This window comes from Haliotis rufescens, unplaced genomic scaffold (assembly GCF_023055435.1).
Source record: "Haliotis rufescens isolate VD_foot unplaced genomic scaffold, xgHalRufe1.0.p SCAF_34, whole genome shotgun sequence".
Taxonomy (NCBI): domain Eukaryota; kingdom Metazoa; phylum Mollusca; class Gastropoda; order Lepetellida; family Haliotidae; genus Haliotis; species Haliotis rufescens.
In genome coordinates, this window is record NW_025964046.1 from 3,158,103 (window position 1) to 3,178,608 (window position 20,506).

General features: G+C 41.6%; 1 protein-coding gene across 1 annotated transcript in view; it reads right to left on the bottom strand.

Moving 5' to 3' along the window:
• Positions 1-3,912: 3,912 nt before the first annotated feature.
• The window catches only part of LOC124148331, a 109,462-nt gene continuing 92,868 nt past the window's right edge, over positions 3,913-20,506 (bottom strand). Inside the window, exon 12 of the mRNA XM_048380963.1 lies at positions 3,913-4,745. Coding sequence (XP_048236920.1) covers positions 4,671-4,745 — 75 coding nt within the window. The 3' untranslated portion in view covers positions 3,913-4,670. The remainder of the gene's footprint in view (positions 4,746-20,506) is intronic.

The following is a 20,506-nucleotide window of genomic DNA, read 5'->3' on the forward strand; positions in this document are numbered from 1 at the left end:
ACGACGATGTGATGTTGCTCTGGGCTGAAGAGCCACTATAATACTAATGTAAGCTGCTGTATGTGCAGTCGTACGATGTGATGTTGCTCTGGGCTGAAGAGCCACTATAATACTAATGTAAGCTGCTGTATGTGCAGTCGTAGATGTGATGTTGCTCTGGGCTGAAGAGCCACTATAATACTAATGTAAGCTGCTGTATGTGCAGTCGTACGATGTGATGTTGCACTGGGCTGAAGAGCCACTATAATACTAATGTAAGCTGCTGTATGTACAGTCGTACGACGTGATGTTGCTCTGGGCTGAAGAGCCAATATAATACTAATGTAAGCTGATGTTGTGCTTTCATAGGATGATGTTCTGGGCTGAAGAACCGTTATAATACAGGGAGTAAATATGCCTTAATACAGTATATGCAGTGTTTGTGTATATTGTTGTCAGTAAAATATGCTTATGTTCATAGGCTAGCAGCCATTATAATACACTATGATGTGATTAAGTGATACAGAAGTATTATATACTTGTCAAAGTATATATGTGTCGGTGCCATTGTGTTTTCTGTGTACGTGTGGATAACCGAAGCAATTTTTTACACAATATTTCAATGTACATATGTAGCTAATGAATATATCAGGTTTAAGTGTTCATGTACATCTGCAGTAGATCACATGCATACTGTAAACCCTCCGGTAGTTGCTGTTTGCAGTCGATGAGGGAACACGGTTCCAGAGTATTTTCTCTAAAGGAGATGTTTACCTCTGGTTTTACGTGTCGGGCAACAGCAAGTTAATTGTGATCAAATAGTGTATGTTTCAATGTATGTAAGATCTGAGGTATGCAACATCAAAATGTATGTATGTTTAGGCAATTGCGGAAATAAATCTCGGCCCTGCAACGCACAGCGTAATCCATTCTTAAGTGTGTTGTTGTAATGTTGTGTAACTGTTGGGCATAGGAGAATAGATAATCTTTAACTCCTTTGTAAAGAGGCCTCGGTATGGACACGTATGACTTCTGTACAGGTACATCATCAGTGAGTTGAATGTCCATTTTTAAATCAGTTATTGTCCTAATATCATCATCTGTCTTACTGAAGACATCTGACTCTTCATATAACACCTGATTGATCATTTCCTGTTGTTCCTCACATAAATCATTACTTAAGTCGACTGGGGGATGCCAGTGTTCTTGTATGCTTGTGGTGTCTGATGTCTTTATCTGATATCAGGATATCATCTAAATTCCAGTCAGGATCTGGGTCGTTCTCACCTTGTAATGGTATGAGAGATCTCACTTGCTGCAGCGTACCAAGACATGTCCTGCTGTGAACTTTAATGTCATGACTAGTACAGTTCATTATGTAACGGGATGTTTGTTTTTGGTGCCTCTCTTCAACCTAAGAAGTGATCCCTGAATCTTCAGTCCATCAGGCCAACATAAAAGTCAACAAAGACTCTATATTCTGGATGACATGGACAGCTTCCACTTCATCTACCAGCACTCTTTCCAGACGTATTTTCTTCACGATGACTCGTTTGTTTGCTTTCACGGCATCTTGAAATTTAATTTTGGTATCTTGAACACACTGAGCGCGGTCTTGAAACCACTGGGATGACTGCACAATGACTGTTTCTTTGAGTTGGTCAACTTTACGCAACACACGTGTAAAAGGTGGCCTTTTCACCATTTGCCAAAGTGGCCATGACAGGTTTGATTTGCAATCCAAACCTTTGGCGACAATCAAGCAAGACGACGAGAAATCGAATGACCTATCCAACAAATTACCTATGCGTCTAACTGTCAATTCATATACATTGGCTATATGGACAATGTTGATGGTTTATCTCAAGAAAGTAGCTTCCTTCGTGTGTACGTTCTTTTGTTTCACAACACCGACCATTTTAATGTAGGGACAGTCGGGGGACCACTTTTCATGTTCTACCCATGGGTCGACAGTGGCTTCCCATCCTTTCAGACGAATGTCACATTTAAAACAACAGCAGCTATCAGCACGATTCAAGTAGACGAATCCAGCCATATCTTCCGACGACTGGTTCATTTGTCTCGACCAATCTTTAAACGAGGATAGTCTTCTTTCAAAATAACTCCAGTCCTGTAATACAGGCGACTTACCGGCCACAGAATCCGTACAGATATCACCCATCATCATCATTATCATCATCTTCCTTGCTCGTGTAATGTTAGCTTGTGACTAAGCGATACTAAACAATGTCAATCCATTTAAACACATGAGCAAACAGGACTCCATTGAACCCCGTCATCTCTCCATTGTTCAGTCTGCTTGTTTAGAGGATTTCATTTTTCTTTTCATAGTTTTATACATCTTTCACTACTAAGGTGTTTACATAAAAATTATGCGATTATTTAAATTACGTTAATATGTTATTTTCTTCAAATAAACCCTAATCCAACAATAATACACGTACCTGTAGTCCATTACATAGTGAAGTACTAATATTTGTTAGCTTTCAATTTCATAACGTTGAGTCATCGACGTCAAAGGGTGCAGTTTGGAAATAATGTGGGTTAAACATTTGTGACCAACACTTCCGCACAAAGGAAACAACTCAATTCCTTAATAAATCTGTTCAGCTCGTCTCGAACATCATAGTTAAAACTCAACTATTTCACTGGGCAAAAGTTTATTTTCTGTTGTGTTACAAATGCAATGTACAGCCTAGAAACGCCAATAAAGAAAACAGTTATCCAAATACAGTAAGTGATAAATACAAATCATTATGTGTGGTCTTTTGGCCGGTTGAGAGTTTGTCCTTCAACCTTATCCATTGAAGACAGGAGAATGTGTACATCCAAAGAGTTATATTGAAAAACAAGATACAGCACAGTATTAACAAAATGACATCAAAACGTCCTTGGTTAAGAAAGGATGTCTCTGGCATCGGTGCGTCTCTCTTTATCCTATTTTTAATCCCCAAAAAGTATTTTCATACATTTCCTTCCTGACATGAAGCAGTTTCTGTTATCTTTGCTTGACAATTGATGTTGTATTAAAGAGCCGAGTTCAGAGTGTGTTCAGTTGTGCTCGTTGGTATCCATGGTGGGAAAAAATTAAGAAGTGTTCACCCCTAATATTTTTGTTTTCAATAAAAGAAAGAAAAAAAATAACACCACCTGCTCGCTTTTGAGAACAATGTGCACGAGATACATGTCTTTGTTAATACATCCTTTTTACATAGAATAACTAGTCCAGACACAGACAAATTACCAGTATATGAACAATTTGAGTCACAAGAACATATTTGTCATAATCAACATATATAATTTGGGTAAGTTATATTTTCAAACACATACTGAATACAAAGAAACAACATATATAATATACTATTAAGCAACATATTGAAGGAGATTCGTATTGACTAACTAAAAGAATTAGTAACAAAAAGAGCATGTGACGTCATCCATTGTGTCATGGTGTGATCACATTCCATGTTGACGTCATTGCATTTAAGAGAGACGCCATTTCTAAACTGTGTTCATGTAGAGAGAGTGTGCTTCAGGAAGCTAGTTATCACTTTTGTATCTAACAGTTAGTGAGTGAGTAAAAGCTTTACGTCACATCGGCAATATTTCAGCCATATCGTGACTTGTATCTAACAACATCAGTAACACTGGTGTATATAATTGAGGGTATTATTGAGTATTTGATGCAAGGACAAATGAACCATTCGGAATGTATTTGAAAAAATAATACAGCATAGTATTCAATAATGACACGTGCTAATTATTACTAACTGTGACCAAAAGCACATAATATTAAAAGCAAAATAAACAGTTTGAGTAACAAGTTTATATTTGTCATATTCTACATATTCTACATGTATAAAATGGGTTACATAAAAAATCTAAACCAAAGCGTCGGAGTTTTAACTTGTGTTGATATATTTGATATCAAAAGACACGCGGGTGAGATTATTCTTATCATCCTGAATCAATCTTCTAGCCTTTTGCCAATGCAAACAGTACTAACCAGTGTCTTGAGTGTATAAACTACAGCTAACCAGCTTCTGTGGTAGATTAGTGAAGGCATTGTACCGATGACGTCACAATGGTATGCAAAGCATTGTGATGCAGTTCCATTGTAACGATATCTCATAACACATACTCAAGCAATATTTCCTGTGGAAGCCATTATTGGATGATAAATTGTCATAGCACACAGAATACAAACTGCAGAAAGCCATAATAATTTACTTCAGAGGCTATGTGACAACACGTTGCAATAGATAAATTGGGTGTGACAAACATCCGATCCGTGTTATTTATCATCTGTTTGGTTTAGAAGAATAGAATAGCTGTACACTGAATATGTTGTCTAACGGTAGATAGCTACAGGTCCAACTCATCTGCTCCTGGTTTGTCTTGTGGCATGTTCTTTCTCAGCATTGTTTCTACTAAACTGTGCCCCGTTGGACCTGAATTATCTGTGCAGAATAACAATAAATTGGTAATTATCATAAAAAGATAAAAAAGAAAATAATTCACAAAAGAGAAGCTGCACCACACTGTCCACCTCACAGTCCACCTCAAAGTCCACCCCGGAGTCCACTTCACAGTCCACTTCACAGTCCACCCCCCAGTCCACCCCACATTCCACTTCACAGTCAACCCCACAGTCCACTTCACAGTCCACTTCACAGTCTTGATCTTGTCTTACTACCCATGATCTTGTGGCTTCTACACCTAGCTGTACAGCTCAGACACCTCACCTTTAAAAACAAAGTCACTTTTAATGGTTTTATTTTATTTCATGTGCCCACGCATTGAGAATTGTCAAACAATATTTTATGACGAGTAAAGGCAGGATGTCTCATAAATATGGACCCTCCTTCAGCTCATGTAAATTTAACGTAAATGATTCAGTATCAATCAGTGAAGTATTTCGTTTGCTCAGCTATGGAAGACATCAAAGCTCCGACGGCCCATGAAGACCCGGGTAGAGAATAGGTCTATAGCAACCCATGCTTGCCGTTAAAGGTGACTTGGTTGATGCATGTCATCGTATCCTAATTGCGTGGATCGATGCTCGTGATGCCTATCACTGATTGCCTGGCCAAGACTCGATTATTTACAGACCGTCGTCATATAGCTGGAATATTGCTGAGTGCTGCGTTAAGCCACAAACAAACAAACAAACAAACAAAGCTCGGGGACATCGGGACTCGATGCCGCGAATACCTACAATATGAGAACACAGGTGTGCTCGTCTTCAGTTTGATTGTTGTTCGCAAAGTTTATTCCATTTTATCATGGCGGGCGGTATATGGTTCAAGTCTTGACAACCTGATGCATTAAGTCGCTTCTTATGACAAGCAGGGTTCCAGGGGACCTGTTGTAGCCAGGACTCCCCACGTCCTGATGGAAGTTACAACATAGGAAAATACTATTCACTAAAACGATCAACTGACTCGATCATTTCGGTTGCCCATATTTATATGTTCACACGATTGTCTATCTCATTATCATAAAGCCAGGAGGTACTGTAGCCTAGCCAAACGATTTCGAATCTTTATATGGGTGCGATATATGCATTCCTACCCCGGGATCCCCATCCGTGGTATTGCTGGAACATTGCTAATCTCAGCGTAAAACGCTATCACACAATCACTCGACAACATTATCTGACTTACCTCCCTTGTCTGTCGACTGGAGTGACTCTGCCCGATCCTCTCACTTGGGCTGTTTCTGTACCACGCTGTACACATCACATTCAGCAGCCCCATCTTCAAGAAACAATGGTAATCTAACTTTTAGTTAGGAAACAAACGACGAGTGGGGGTTGTTTATCGTACAATAAAACACTGCAGGGAGAATAAACCATGATGGGCGCAGCTCCGAGTGATTTATTCTCCCTGCAGTGTTTACTGTACGATAAAGAACGTCTATGAGACGTTTATTTCTTATATGAGACATCAACATCATGTACAGCCTCTTAAGGATGATGATGAAATGTACAAGCTTTCAAAATATTAACCCGTATTTTAATAATGATGACTCCCTCAACAGAATCAATGAAAGTCCATTTTATGCACAGGTGGGTATTTCCCGCAAATTCTCACAATCCTCACGTCGATTGCCTGTACCTTTTCTCCCAATGACGATTGTAATATCTCACCCACTTTTGGATGCGATCGTTCGGCTATCGCGTTTATCTTAGTAGCCGAGCTACATCTATGGGGAACAATTCACTAGACACTCCCTTCTCAAAAATAACGTCGTCCAATATACGTCATCAAGTTGTGAGCGCATGTTCGAATCTCCAGAAATGACGTCATGATAGTACAATGTTAATGAAATAAACCACACTTCGCTCTTCATTGTTCTTTGCTATATATCGCGTGGCTATCTTATATTTCCCATAACATCCTACTTCAAAAAGACATTTTGCACATGTACATAATCGCAAAGCCAATTGGAAGGTACGGTAGCTCAGTGAATCGAATTCGAATACCCATATGGATGCACTGTATGAATTCCCCGCCGTAATATTGCTGGAATATTGCTAAAAGTACAACCACACTCTATCACTCCCTCGGCAATACTAATCTGACCTACCATCTTTGTCCGTCGGTTGGTGTGACATTCCCTGGCCTTCCGTTTTGGGTTGTTTCTGTACGACGCTGTACACATCACAGGCAACGGCCTCCGCTTCAAGAAACAATGGTAATCTAACTTTTTAGTTACCAACAACATCCTACTTCAAAAAGTTAGTATGTACATGTACACATATGTGTATAATTTGGTTACTGATGTTCAATGCATAAATAACTATTACAACCATAGTCCAAGAACGTTTATCAAAGACACAATGACTCATTAATGAAACTTTAATTAATTAAAAACGCAGATTGAACATAGTATTTCTGTTTTTCAATCACTGGATTGTCTGGTCCAGATTCGATGATTTACAGACCGCCGTCAAATATTTGGAGTGTGATAGGCTACTAACCTTCACACTTCTTTGTACTCGGTACATATATAGACTTTTGTAAGAACAATGATTGATCGTTGTTTAACGCCACACACAACAATATGCAAGCTCTCTCTCGGCGGAGTGTAAATAATCAAGTTTTGACCAGATAATCCAGTGATTGATATCATGAGCATCGATGCACGTAATTGGGACACGATGACATGCACCAACTAAGTCAGCAAGCCTGACTACTCGATCCAATTAGTCCCCTCTTATGACAAGCATAGTCACCTTTAATGGCAAGCATGGGTTACTGAAGACCTATTCTACCACCGATCTTCACGGGTGGAGTACTAAGTAAGGACATATATGGATAACAAACTTAGTGTTTAACCTACACCGAAACGTTGCTCCTAATTGTAGAACAGAAGTTGTCCATATATGCAATTTTCCTGCACATTTATCTTTGTTCTGAGACATAATATTTTTTCGGACACTGCTTCAAGACATGATATCCACAAAGGAGGATCCAAAGACATGATTTCCACAAAGGAGGACCCTAAGACATGATATCCACAAATAAGCAACCTAAGACGTGATATCGAGAAAGGAGGACCCTAAGACATGATTAACACAAAGGAGGAACCTAAGACATGATATCCACAAAGGAGGATTCTGAGACATGATATCCACAAAGGAGGTTTCTGAGAGATGATATCCACAAAGAAGGACCCTAAGACATGATATCCACAAAGGAGGACCCAAATACATGATATCCACAAAGGAGGAACCTAAGACATGATATCCACAAAGGAGGAACCTAAGACGTGATCAACTCAAAGGAAGAACCTAAGACATGATATCCACAAAGGAGGACCCTAAGACATGATATCCACAAAGGAGGAACCTAAGACTTTATATCCACAAAGGAGGATTCTGAGACATGATATCCACAAAGAAGGATCCTAAGACGTGATATCCACAAAGGATGATCCTAAGACATGATTAACACAAAGGAGGATCCCAAGGCGTGATATCGACAAAGGGCATGTTCGAATCTCCAGAAATGACGTTGTGATAGCTATCTTATATTTCCAATAACATCCTACTTCAAAAAGACATTTTGCACATGTACATAATGGCAAAGCCAGATGGAAGGTATGGTAGCTCAGTGAATCGAATTCGAATATCCATATGGATGCACTGTATGAATTCCCCGCCGTAATATTGCTGGAATATTGCTAAAAGTACAACCACACTCTATCACTCCCTCGGCAATACTAATCTGACCTACCATCTTTGTCCGTCGGTTGGTGTGACATTCCCTGGCCTTCCGACTTGGGTTGTTTCTGTACGACGCTGTACACATCACAGGCAACGGCCTCCGCTTCAAGAAACAATGGTAATCTAACTTTTTAGTTACCAACAACATCCTACTTCAAAAAGTTAGTATGTACATGTACACATATGTGTATAATTTGGTTACTGATGTTCAATGCATAAATAACTATTACAACCATAGTCCAAGAACGTATATCAAAGACACAATGACTCATTAATGAAACTTTAATTAATTAAAAACGCAGATTGAACATAGTATTTCTGTTTTTCAATCACTGGATTGTGTGGTCCAGATTCGATGATTTACAGACCGCCGTCAAATATTTGGAGTGTGAAAGGCTACTAACCTTCACATTTCTTTGTACTCGGTACATATATAGACTTTTGTAAGAACAATGATTGATCGTTGTTTAACGCCACACACAACAATATTCCAGCTATATGTCGGCGGAGTGTAATTAATCTGGTTTTGACCAGACAATCCAGTGATTGATATCATGAGCATCGATGCACGTAATTGGGACACGATGAATGCACCAACTAAGTCAGCAAGCCTGACTACTCGATCCAATTAGTCCCCTCTTATGACAAGCATAGTCACCTTTAATGGCAAGCATGGGTTACTGAAGACCTATTCTACCACCGATCTTCACGGGTGGAGTACTAAGTAAGGACATATATGGATAACAAACTTAGTGTTTAACCTACACCGAAACGTTGCTCCTAATTGTAGAACAGAAGTTGTCCATATATGCAATTTTCCTGCACATTTATCTTTTTTGTGAGACAATATTTTTTCGGACACTGCCTCAAGACATGATGTCCACAAAGGAGGATCCAAAGACGTGATAAACACAAAGGAGGATTCTTAGACGTGATATCCACAAATAAGGATCCTAAGACATGATATCGAGAAAGGAGGATCCTAAGACATGATATCTACAAAGAAGGATCCTCAGACGTGATATCCACAAAGGAGGATCCTAAGACATGATACCCACAAAGGAGGATCCCAAGACATGATACCCACAAAGGAGGATCCTAAGACAGGATATCCACAAAGAAGGATCCCAAGACATGATATCCACAAAGGAGGGACCCTAAGACATGATATCCACAAAATCGGATCCTAAGACGTGATATCGACAAAGGAGGAGCCTAAGACATGATATCTACAAAGAAGGATCCTCAGACGTGATATCCACAAAGGAGGATCCTAAGACATGATATCGAGAAAGGAGGATCCTAAGACATGATATCTACAAAGAAGGATCCTCAGACGTGATATCCACAAAGGAGGATCCTAAGACATGATACCCACAAAGGAGGATCCCAAGACATGATACCCACAAAGGAGGATCCTAAGACAGGATATCCACAAAGAAGGATCCCAAGACATGATATCCACAAAGGAGGGACCCTAAGACATGATATCCACAAAATCGGATCCTAAGACGTGATATCGACAAAGGAGGAGCCTAAGACGTGCTATCCACAAAGGAGGATCCTTAGACAGGATATCCACAAAGGAGGATCCTCAGACGTGATATCGACAAAGGAGGATCCCAAGACATCATAAACACAAAGAAGGATCCCAAGACATGATATCCGAAAAAGGAGGATCCTAAGACATGATATCCACAAAGGAGGATCCTCAGACGTGATATCGACAAAGGATGATCCCAAGACATCATAAACACAAAGGAGGATCCCTAGACATGATATCCACAAAGGAGGATCCTAAGACATTTTTTCAGGACATTAAGTTTATCCAGCAAACAATTCTATGTTATCTGTAAAATGTGTAGAATTCTTTTGTCCATGATTTTCGGGCAAATAGTATTCATTAACACAGTTTTCCTGCGACTCACCATTCAGTGTTGATGAACGCTGTTTATCCGGGATGGCGTATATGTCTGCAACCTCCTGAGATGTACCAGGGGACGCCTGGGGGTCTAAAGGAGACAGTATTCAGTACAACATGAGACATGTTTACAAATGAATCAGTGCCAATGATTAAAAAACAGTGTACGAGACCTTCAAGATAGACCCATAGATCAAATGTTTAAATTTCGAGAAATTGATCCATCTACTTGATACATGATGGATTTAAATTTTAAAAAATCGTCAGAATTGGTAAAGGAAAGAATGAAACAGGCCCCTTCCAATGAATGAAACTTTTGTCAATCGACTTCGTGAACGTTTAAAAGCTGACGGATCATTTATCAATACAACAGGAATGTCCAAGCATACAGCTATAAGTTTATTAAATGAGTGGGCGGGGTTTTCCCCGGTTTTAGCCACAGAACGACGGTGGACACCAGACATAGGGTTGCAACATTATGGCCACGTGGGGAATCTTGCAGCTATTAGCGGCGAAGTAAGCAATCAAACCCGGGTCTTTGGATTGAAGATTCAACGCTTTGACAACCAGGCTACCACACCTCCCCCTTGTCATATATACCATAGACTCACCCTGGGTGCTGTCTGTCTTGTCTAGCCCCACCTATCTGGACATAGTAACGTCCCCACACCTCCCCCTTGTCATATATACCATACACTCACCCTGGGTGCTGGCTGCCTGGACCCACCTATCAGGACATAGTGACGTCCCCACCCCTCCCCCTTGTCATCTATATCATAGACTCACCCTGGGTGCTGGCTGTCTGTCTGGCCCCACCTATCAGGACACAGTGACGTCCCCACACCTCTCCCTTGTCATCTATACCATAGACTCACCCTGGGTGCTGGCTGTCTGGCCCAACCTATCAGGACATAGTGATGTCCCCACACCTCCCCCTTGTCATCTATACCATAGGCTTACCCTGGGTGCTGTCTGTCTGTCTGGCCCCACCTATCAGGACACAGTGACGTCCCCACACCTCCCCCTTGTCATCTATACCATAGACTCACCCTGGGTGCTGCCTGTCTGTCTGGCCCCACCTATCTGGGCATAGTGACGTCCCCACACCTCCCCCTTGTCATCTATACCATAGGCTCACCCTGGGTGCTAGCTGTCTGTCTGGTCCCACCTATCAGGACATAGTGACGTCCCCACACCTCCCCCTTGTCATATATACCATAGACTCACCCTGGGTGCTGGCTGCCTGGACCCACCTATCAGGACATAGTGACGTCCCCACACCTCCCCCTTGTCATCTATATCATAGACTCACCCTGGGTGCTGGCTGTCTGTCTGGCCCCACCTATCAGGACACAGTGACGTCCCCACACCTCTCCCTTGTCATCTATACCATAGACTCACCCTGGGTGCTGTCTGTCTGGCCCAACCTATCAGGACATAGTGATGTCCCCACACCTCCCCCTTGTCATCTATACCATTGGCTCACCCTGGGTGCTGTCTGTCTGTCTGGCCCCACCTATCAGGACACAGTGACGTCCCCACACCTCCCCCTTGTCATCTATACCATAGACTCACCCTGGGTGCTGCCTGTCTGTCTGGCCCAACCTATCTGGGCATAGTGACGTCCCCACACCTCCCCCTTGTCATCTATACCATAGGCTCACCCTGGGTGCTAGCTGTCTGTCTGGTCCCACCTATCAGGACATAGTGACGTCCCCACACCTCCCCCTTGTCATTTATACCATAGACTCACCCTGGGTGCTGGCTGTCTGTCTGGCCCCACCTATCTGGGCATAGTGACGTCCCCACACCTTCCTTTGTAATATATATCATAGACTCACCCTGGGTGCTGTCTGACTGTCTGGCCCCGCCTATCTGGACATAGTGACGTCCCCATACCCCCCCCCCCCCCCCCCCCCCCCCCCTTGTCATATATACCATAGACTCACCCTTGGTGCTTTCTGTCTGTCTGGCCCCACCTATCTTGACATAGTGACGTCCCCATACCTCCCCCTTGTCATATATACCAAAGACTCACCCTTGGTGCTTGCTGTCTGTCTGGCCCCACCTATCTGGGCATAGTCCACGTCCCCAAAGTAGCTGCTGTAGATGGGATTACCCACCCTTGTCATCTATACCATAGACTCACCCGGGGTGCTGTCTGTCTGCCTAGACTCACCTATCAGGACATAGTGACGTCCCCACACCTCCCCTTGTCATATATACCATAGACTCACCCTTGGTGCTTTCTGTCTGTCTGGCCCCACCTATCTTGACATAGTGACGTCCCCATACCTCCCCCTTGTCATATATACCAAAGACTCACCCTTGGTGCTTGCTGTCTGTCTGGCCCCACCTATCTGGGCATAGTCCACGCCCCCATCGTAGCTGCTGTAGATGGGATTACCCACCATCACTGCAAAGTGGATGGGGAAATTTGCCTCAACGAAATATTGATACTGATATTGACAGAGGAAAAAAAGAAAGAAAGTTTCTTGCATTTGTTGATATTTGTTTACAGTTTTGTCATGTATAGATTGTATCCCTCTTTAATAAAACACTTCAAAACTGAATGTGTGATTTAATAATCTCGTATTTATATGTACTGACCATCATCTTCTCCCTGTTCCGGATCTTGATTTCTGATAAGTTAAATGTGTATGATTACATCATATTCGGTTTGTGTTGACATACAACATGAATAAATCAGTTCAGTTAAAACCTGTTGGAATAAGATTGTTTGAAATTCAGAGATGTCGCATTATTTAAATTGAACTGCCTTTGGTTTAGTTTACTTTGTTATATTAGCACACTAATAAATCTACGACGCCGCATTTCATTGTGATCATGGGTTCGAATCCCTATGTTTCTAGGTTTGTCAGCACCATACCCGTGTTCGTGGTTTCATTTAAGTGGTAAACGTCTGCGACCTGCACAGCTTCAGCCTTCCGACCACATCAAGCTGGCACTCTGTTACATAACTGAATCGGGGACACGGGTGGCCCAGTCGTCTAAGGCGCCGCGATTCGATGTGGAGAGATGCGTCCCTTGGGCACGCCAGAAACCTAGGATTGTGGGTTCGAATCCCGGTTCGCCCCAATTATGTTTCTAGGTTTGTCAGCACCACACCCGTGCTCGTGGGTTTCACCGAAGTGGTAAACGTCTGAGACCTGCATCACTTCGGGCTTTCCTCCCACATTAAGCTGACACGCCGTGATATAACTGGAATACTGTTAAAAGCGGCGTTAAACCCAACCCAACTCACTCACTCACATAACTGAATCATTTGTTATTTTGTTTTTTAAAAGATAATTATGTATTAGTTGTGGATAAGGATCTTGCACTGTCTGTACCATGCTGATATTCGAGTCTCAGACAACAGCAACAACGTTCATTTTATGCCGACAATCCATGACATAACATATCCTTCGCTCTTTCAATCCTTTTTTAATTAAATAAAGTGACAAAACCACTCCCACAATCATATGAAACTTCTACTAAACGTAGAGTCCATCATACGTTTCCGACATTATCATCAGCTTGTATTATTAAACACTATCAAACAGTGATGATGCCAGGTGATCGCGAAAAGATGAAGAAATACCTAGACATACATACCTGGGATGACCTTTGACAGGCCGCTCAGCAGCTAAGGAAGAATGAATAGTACAGCATTGGATTCATATCATTCAAACAACATGCGCCAATACCTACGTCACTTATCGCTACGGAGTAACTACAACTGGTATATACTAGGTAACATGCACAAACATTTATTTATTTTGTAAAAACTTTTGGCAATAAATGTTTTGCTATTTGAGCAAATATGATTCAAGAAAAACAAATTCCCTGAACGATGATATTAATTGATAACATCAGTTCATTATCACCTCTCGAGAGGTCGTAAACGATATTTGGGATACTGATGTCCCATTCGCCCTAAGGCACCGGAGTTCTGTGTGCAGAGTTGCGTCGCGTAGGCTTGCCAGGAACCTGTGGCCTTGGGTTCGAATCCCGGTTCCTCCTCATTATTTGTCTAGTCGGTTCGAATCCCTGTTTCCAGGTTTGTCAGCACCATATCCCTGCTCGTACGCTTCACCAAATTGGTAAACACCTAAGACCTGCATCACTTGGCTTCCCTCCCACATCAAGCTGACACACCATGATGTAACTGACATACAGTTCAAATCAGCATTTACCCAAACACACTAAGTCTAACGAATTCACTTCGCCATTACTTGCTACTGACATACACGGCTTCTTATATGAAGATGGAGTGGCGGCAACGTATGAAAAACTGTTCAAAGCGGCGTTGAACCGAACCCAACTGCCTCACTCACTCTCTTGTGAACAATACAGTACTTACAACCATCGGTGTGCCTCTGTTTCCTTGATCGGAGTAAGCAGCAGACGGTGATGACGGCAGCAAGTAGAACCAGAGCGCCGCCAATGGTTCCGCCAAGCAGGGGCAGCATGGAGTTTACGGGGGGTGTTTGGGGATTTGTAGAGTCTTTGGTTCTTTCATTCTTAAACCCTGTGCTACTTGTATCCGTTACAGAGGTTGTAGGTTCATTTGTTGAGTGAGTAGATCCGGGGGCAGTGGACGTAGTAGTGGCTTGAGCTGCTGATGTTGATGTCACTTTTGCCCTTGGTGACGATGACGTAGTCGTTGTTACTTCAGTTGTTTGTTCTAAGACGTTCACAAGACATGGCACTATGAGTCAGTGTTTAATCCAATGAACAATCACAACTCGTAATCTTCTCAAAGATAAGTTAGCAGTTATGTCATCACAATCTCTGGATAAAATGTGTTGAAATGTCAAATTTATGAAAAAGCATTTAAAAGATGTACTGTGCTTGTCGTATCCCAATCCTGTTCAGCAATTATAGAATGACAGAGAGTACATAGGATTGCAATATAGAATACGTCTGAATGTTTGTTTGTTGTTTAACGCCGCATCCAGCATTATCCCAGCTATATGACGGCGGTCTGTAAATAATCGAGTCTGGACCAGACAATCCAGTGATTGACATCATGAGCATCGATGCATGCAATAGAGATCGATGACATGTATCAACCAAGTCAGCGAGCCTGACCACCCGATCCCGTTAGTCGCCTCTTACGACTAGCATAGTCGCCTTTTACGGCAAACATGGGTTGCTGAAGACCTATTCTAACCCGGATCTTCACGGGTCACGTCCGGATGTACAGTCCATTAGGAACTTTCTATCAAGTACTTTCTATTAAATGCCATATTATGTTTTAAAGCTATGGAGATGTATGTGATGCATGTGACATAATCCTGTTGGGTGAGTGAGTGAGTGAAGGTGTTGTTAATAAAGGCTAGTGTTAGAAAACATCCAGGCCGGTCAAGGGCAGGAGAAGTTTCCTCTCAAGTAAGCCAAGGTTAGCAATATTACAGCTATATTACGGCGGTCTGTAAATAATCGAGTCTGGACCAGACAATCCAGGGATAGATATTATGAAGTAAGCCAAGGATATTGACATATTTCAGTGTTGACATCATGTTCATAAATTTGTCATAATTTGTAATCAAGTTACATGTTGGAGAGGCAATTTGTTCACCACAATGTGACATAGCTTCATCTAAATGGATTCGTCGATCCTTTGTTTTCGATGGGGTGAAAGCAAAGTTCATTTTGTTTGGATATAATATTATCAACAGAGGCAGATGGAGATGAAGTTGCTTAGTTTTCCTGAGGATGTTGTTTCGAGGTTTATTTTGGAAGAAATATAAAGACATATGTCAGGGGGAATAAAGCAATCAAGATGGTAACGTCATTTATCAGTCAACTGAGATTCAAGAGTAAGACAAAAGTCGAGTAATTGAAATACTTTTACTACAATTTGCTACGGAGATCGACACTACACGTGCTTCCTTCATGGAAATTGTCTGATTCCAGTGTAAAGACATGAGATGGGGAGGATCTGATAAGAGCAAGCTTATTTGACTTTGCATTTTACATTTGGACATCAAAGATAAAACACTAATAAGATAGGATTGTCTTATAGTACCTGCAGGCCGAGCCAAAACGCGGACATTGATGCTTGTGAGGGATCCTTGTAATTGACACTTCCATTTTCCTTCGTGCACCTTGCTGATGTTGGAGATTTTGAGAGCATGTTTTCTGCAGTTTGTACTTCCCAATAACAGCTCTGGCCGACGTGGATTCCCGTAGCGTATCTTGCATCCTTCAGGACCCTCAAACATATCCACAACATATCCATTGATGTCTGGCATATACCAGATGCCTACCTCCTTCCTTGCCCCTACACACTCTAAAACAACATCACTTCCCGCTTCAACTGTGTGGGGGTATTCGTAGATGTCACCTAAAAAGCAATAACAATGCCATGTGTATATTATGTATCATATGATGACATTATGAGAAACACGTCATAGCAATCGTTTAACATCATGTGTACAAAAAATCATTTCCATCAAACTTAAACATGCAGACGGACAGGCCCATAAAGACGCGTGGGGTCAACGGTGAAAGTCACAGTCCTAACACATGACGAGGCAAGTGTGTAACATGTCAGAATACTCATCATAATGTTATGCTAATATCGTGTATGTCCACCTTGAGCATTAATGCACGCTAGAACATGTCAACGGGCCAATGACAGGCCGATGAAGTTCTGCGTCAACCATGACGTATACTGCGTCGCATTGTCGTGCTGGAAAATGAATCCACGAGGCTGTTGCTGGATGAATGGCTCCACAACTGGTCGCATCTCGATATCGCTGTGATTGGTGGTACCATGAGTCGCCATTAGGCGGAAATAATGCCGATGCGACGTTAGATTTTAACTCACTCACTCATGTTAGCATGGATAACCACGACACTCTCCTACCCAGAGTTCCATAGTACCTCTGCCAAAGGCCAGCGTCATGTGACGATTCGTCAAATCTTACACAGTCCATTCAAGATATTGCGTATGCTTTTCATCCGTTTCATGTTTGACAAGTCTACACATTTTCAGAAACAAATGTCAAAGAATGGTTACAGTTCATTAAGAAAGTATCCTAATACGCCTCTACTGTCAATCCTCCACCTACTATATATACTCGGTACAATGTCCCTCTTTCAGTCTTGCTTTACAACGGTATAAGGATCTATACCGAAACGTCGCTTTTTATAGTATTAAAGAAGTTGTTATCTATAAAATTGTGTCTACCAAAACTGAATGAGTGTTGCTCAGTGACGTTAACGTCAGGTTTCTGATTTTATTACCTCCCCTGACAGAACGTCGAGAAGAGCCATTGAAGAAACTATTGGAAGTAAGAAGCTGCAAAGGTGAAATCAAGATCAACATTTACAATGTCGACATAATCATAATTTTGTTAAATGCTATAAGCGAGGCAGCCATATTGAAAATCGGATTGGAATCTCTTGAAAAAATTGGGATTTCCTCATTGGTGGAAACAAGTAGGTTTAGATTCTGCTTCATGTGAGCTTAAAACCAACCTTTAATTACTGTCGGCGTTCCATCCACTCCATATATCCCGAAACACGCCAATGACATCATTCCAAAAAAGACACAGGTTGTTCGAATATACATCATGTTGAAATGGCAGTGTTTCACCATATATCTTTGTGTTGATATAAGCGACAAATACCACAGTACGATCCCGACCGTACCACGACCATGCGCCCACGAATCATCAGCACACAGCGACGACACCAGGCGCTCGCGAAAAGGCGAGAGCAACGCGACCCGGAAGTTACGAAATACGTCAGAGTGGTCTTTGTGTCATCAAGTATGCCAGATACTGTACATTACGCACTATGGCCGGAAAAGGTCTATTTTATATAAAGTGATCACTAGAACGGCGATTGTTATACGAGTTCCAAATATACAACTATATCCGGAACAATGTCTATTTTGAAGTGATCACAAGAACGTGGTAACGGCGGTTGTTACAACTTCCTTATATAAGAGTTCACATATTTAACCATAATTTATAAGCAATCTCTCATGTTTGATAGTCCATCACGATTTAATTTCCAGTTTCGTTTTATCTTTCGTTTATGGACGATGGGTCATGACCGCACAGGTTAATACTACTTAAGCAATCATGCGGGTGTGGAGTCGTAGCTTTGTGCTTCTATGTTTGCGGATATTTGCCATGGTGAAGGTGGCTCCTTCAAAACACAGGAAAACTTGCTTTAAGGTTTTAATAAAGAAAAACCTATTCTAAACCCTTCAAAGTAAAATCTTGCAATTAAGGGAATAATTGTTGAAGATGAAAAAGAAACAGGGCTGACAAGTTCTTTTCGAATCATGAAATCTTTTGAAACTGAATGTCAGACAGGACCATATTGGACAGCCGTCTTCGAAGGTTAACCCGCAGGCACAACATACTGCTTTCTGTTTGTTTGTTTGTTTGTTGTTTAACCCCGCACTCAGCAATATTTCAGCTATATGACGGCGGTCTGTAAATAATCGAGTCTGGACCAGACAATCCAGTGATTGACATCATGAGCATCGATCCACCCAATTGGGATACGATGACATGCATCAACCAAGTCAACGAGCCTGACCACCCGATTTCGTTAGTCGCCTCTTACGACAAGCATAGTCGCCTTTTACGGCAAGCATGGGTTGCTGAAGACCTATTCTACACCGGATCTTCACGGGTCTACTGCTTAATGCTCAGCAATGGCCCTAATGAAGGTCCCGATAGCTTCAGTAATGTGCTATGAACGGATTTAATCGTAGACATTTTTCAGGTTGAACACACGTTCTTGCAAAGGAAAACTGAAATATATATTGATATAGATTGATCGTTGATATCGATCAGCATGTTCATTTTCGGATTGTATAATAACAATGTCTGTGCTGTTGCCGTAAACTAACGGACAATTAACGTCATTTTTTTAATGCGGCTGGATCCTTCAAGTCACAGATGAAATACTGACTAATGCTAATGCCAGTATTTTATCTGTGACTTGAAGGTTCCAGCTGCGTTTAGGAACAAGTGAACAAAGCATCTCTCTCGCACACCCAAAAGCCTATCCAGTATTTTATATTTCTATTCTATTGTGGTCAGTACCATGGGCCCACTAGCCAGGACACATGGTTCAATGCCTATGTCTTATGTCATATGGCAGAGTATTTTATTGTTGAACAATGAGTGTGACTGTGTTACCTTGTTTCTGTTGAGATTCGGTCGACGCTCATTGTGTTTGGACGGTGATTAGTTATCAGGAATGTAGTACTGTCTAATGTAAGCAGTTTTGAGGAGTTTACTATATTTAGATGCTAGTGCTATGTGTCCACTTCCGGAATACCATTGAATATTCTGAAATGTTCTAGTGCCGCTAGAATGGTGATGGTAAAAAGTAGATTTCCAGAAGCTAGGTCGGTTGTATATAAGGGGACAATAGCGTTTTACGGATATCTCACGCATTTCATCGCTTCGGAACCAGCTTTCATGCGAGGATCGCTCATCATCCCTGATTCCCTGCCTAGATCATCTCGGAAGCTTGACCACTGTCGCCACTGAGTGGCTATGCTATTATCACTGACTTCGGCTATCACCATTACATTTAGATCTGATACTGACCACTCCCATTATATTATATATTTCCGTTGAATATTGTACTACCACTCTATTGTGTGCAACCATTGTAATTGCTGCGCAGTAATTTGTAATCATTTTTAAACTTCGTTAATTGTGTAATACATGTTTGGATTATATACCACAAGTTTCGTATTTGTTGATTTCCCACAAAGTTCTGTTATGTACAGATTTCTCGGTTAACATATCGTTTTAATTTTGGGAATCGAAACGTAACAATCAAAAGTGTTGCATTTTTAACGTATGACAGTATATGTAACTGTTTTGTAATGTGCTCTGTTATGACAGAGTCAAATAGTATCTGAATTTGAAGTGATCACACGCTACGCAATACATGCACAATCTCTGAGTGTATACATTCACATAACAGGGAATACATGTCAACGTATCCCAATTGCGTGGATTGATGCTCACGATATCAATCACTGGATTATCTGGTCCAGACTCGATTATTCACAGACCGCTGTCATATAGCTGGAATATTGCTGAGTGTGGCGTTTAACAACAAACAAACAAACAAACAAACACATAGCAGGGATCCTTCAGAATAATTGCTCAACAGCGGATAGATGTGACATTCGATAATCACATTTCTTTATACTTTATTTGGCTGTCGACTGACAAGTGTGTGATTCCTCGATGTTTCCACAACAGCTGAGGGGATATATGACGCACGGGAAGTACACCCTCACCATCGGCCCAGATTCCTTGTTTATGTCGAAGTGACATGCCAGGATCAAA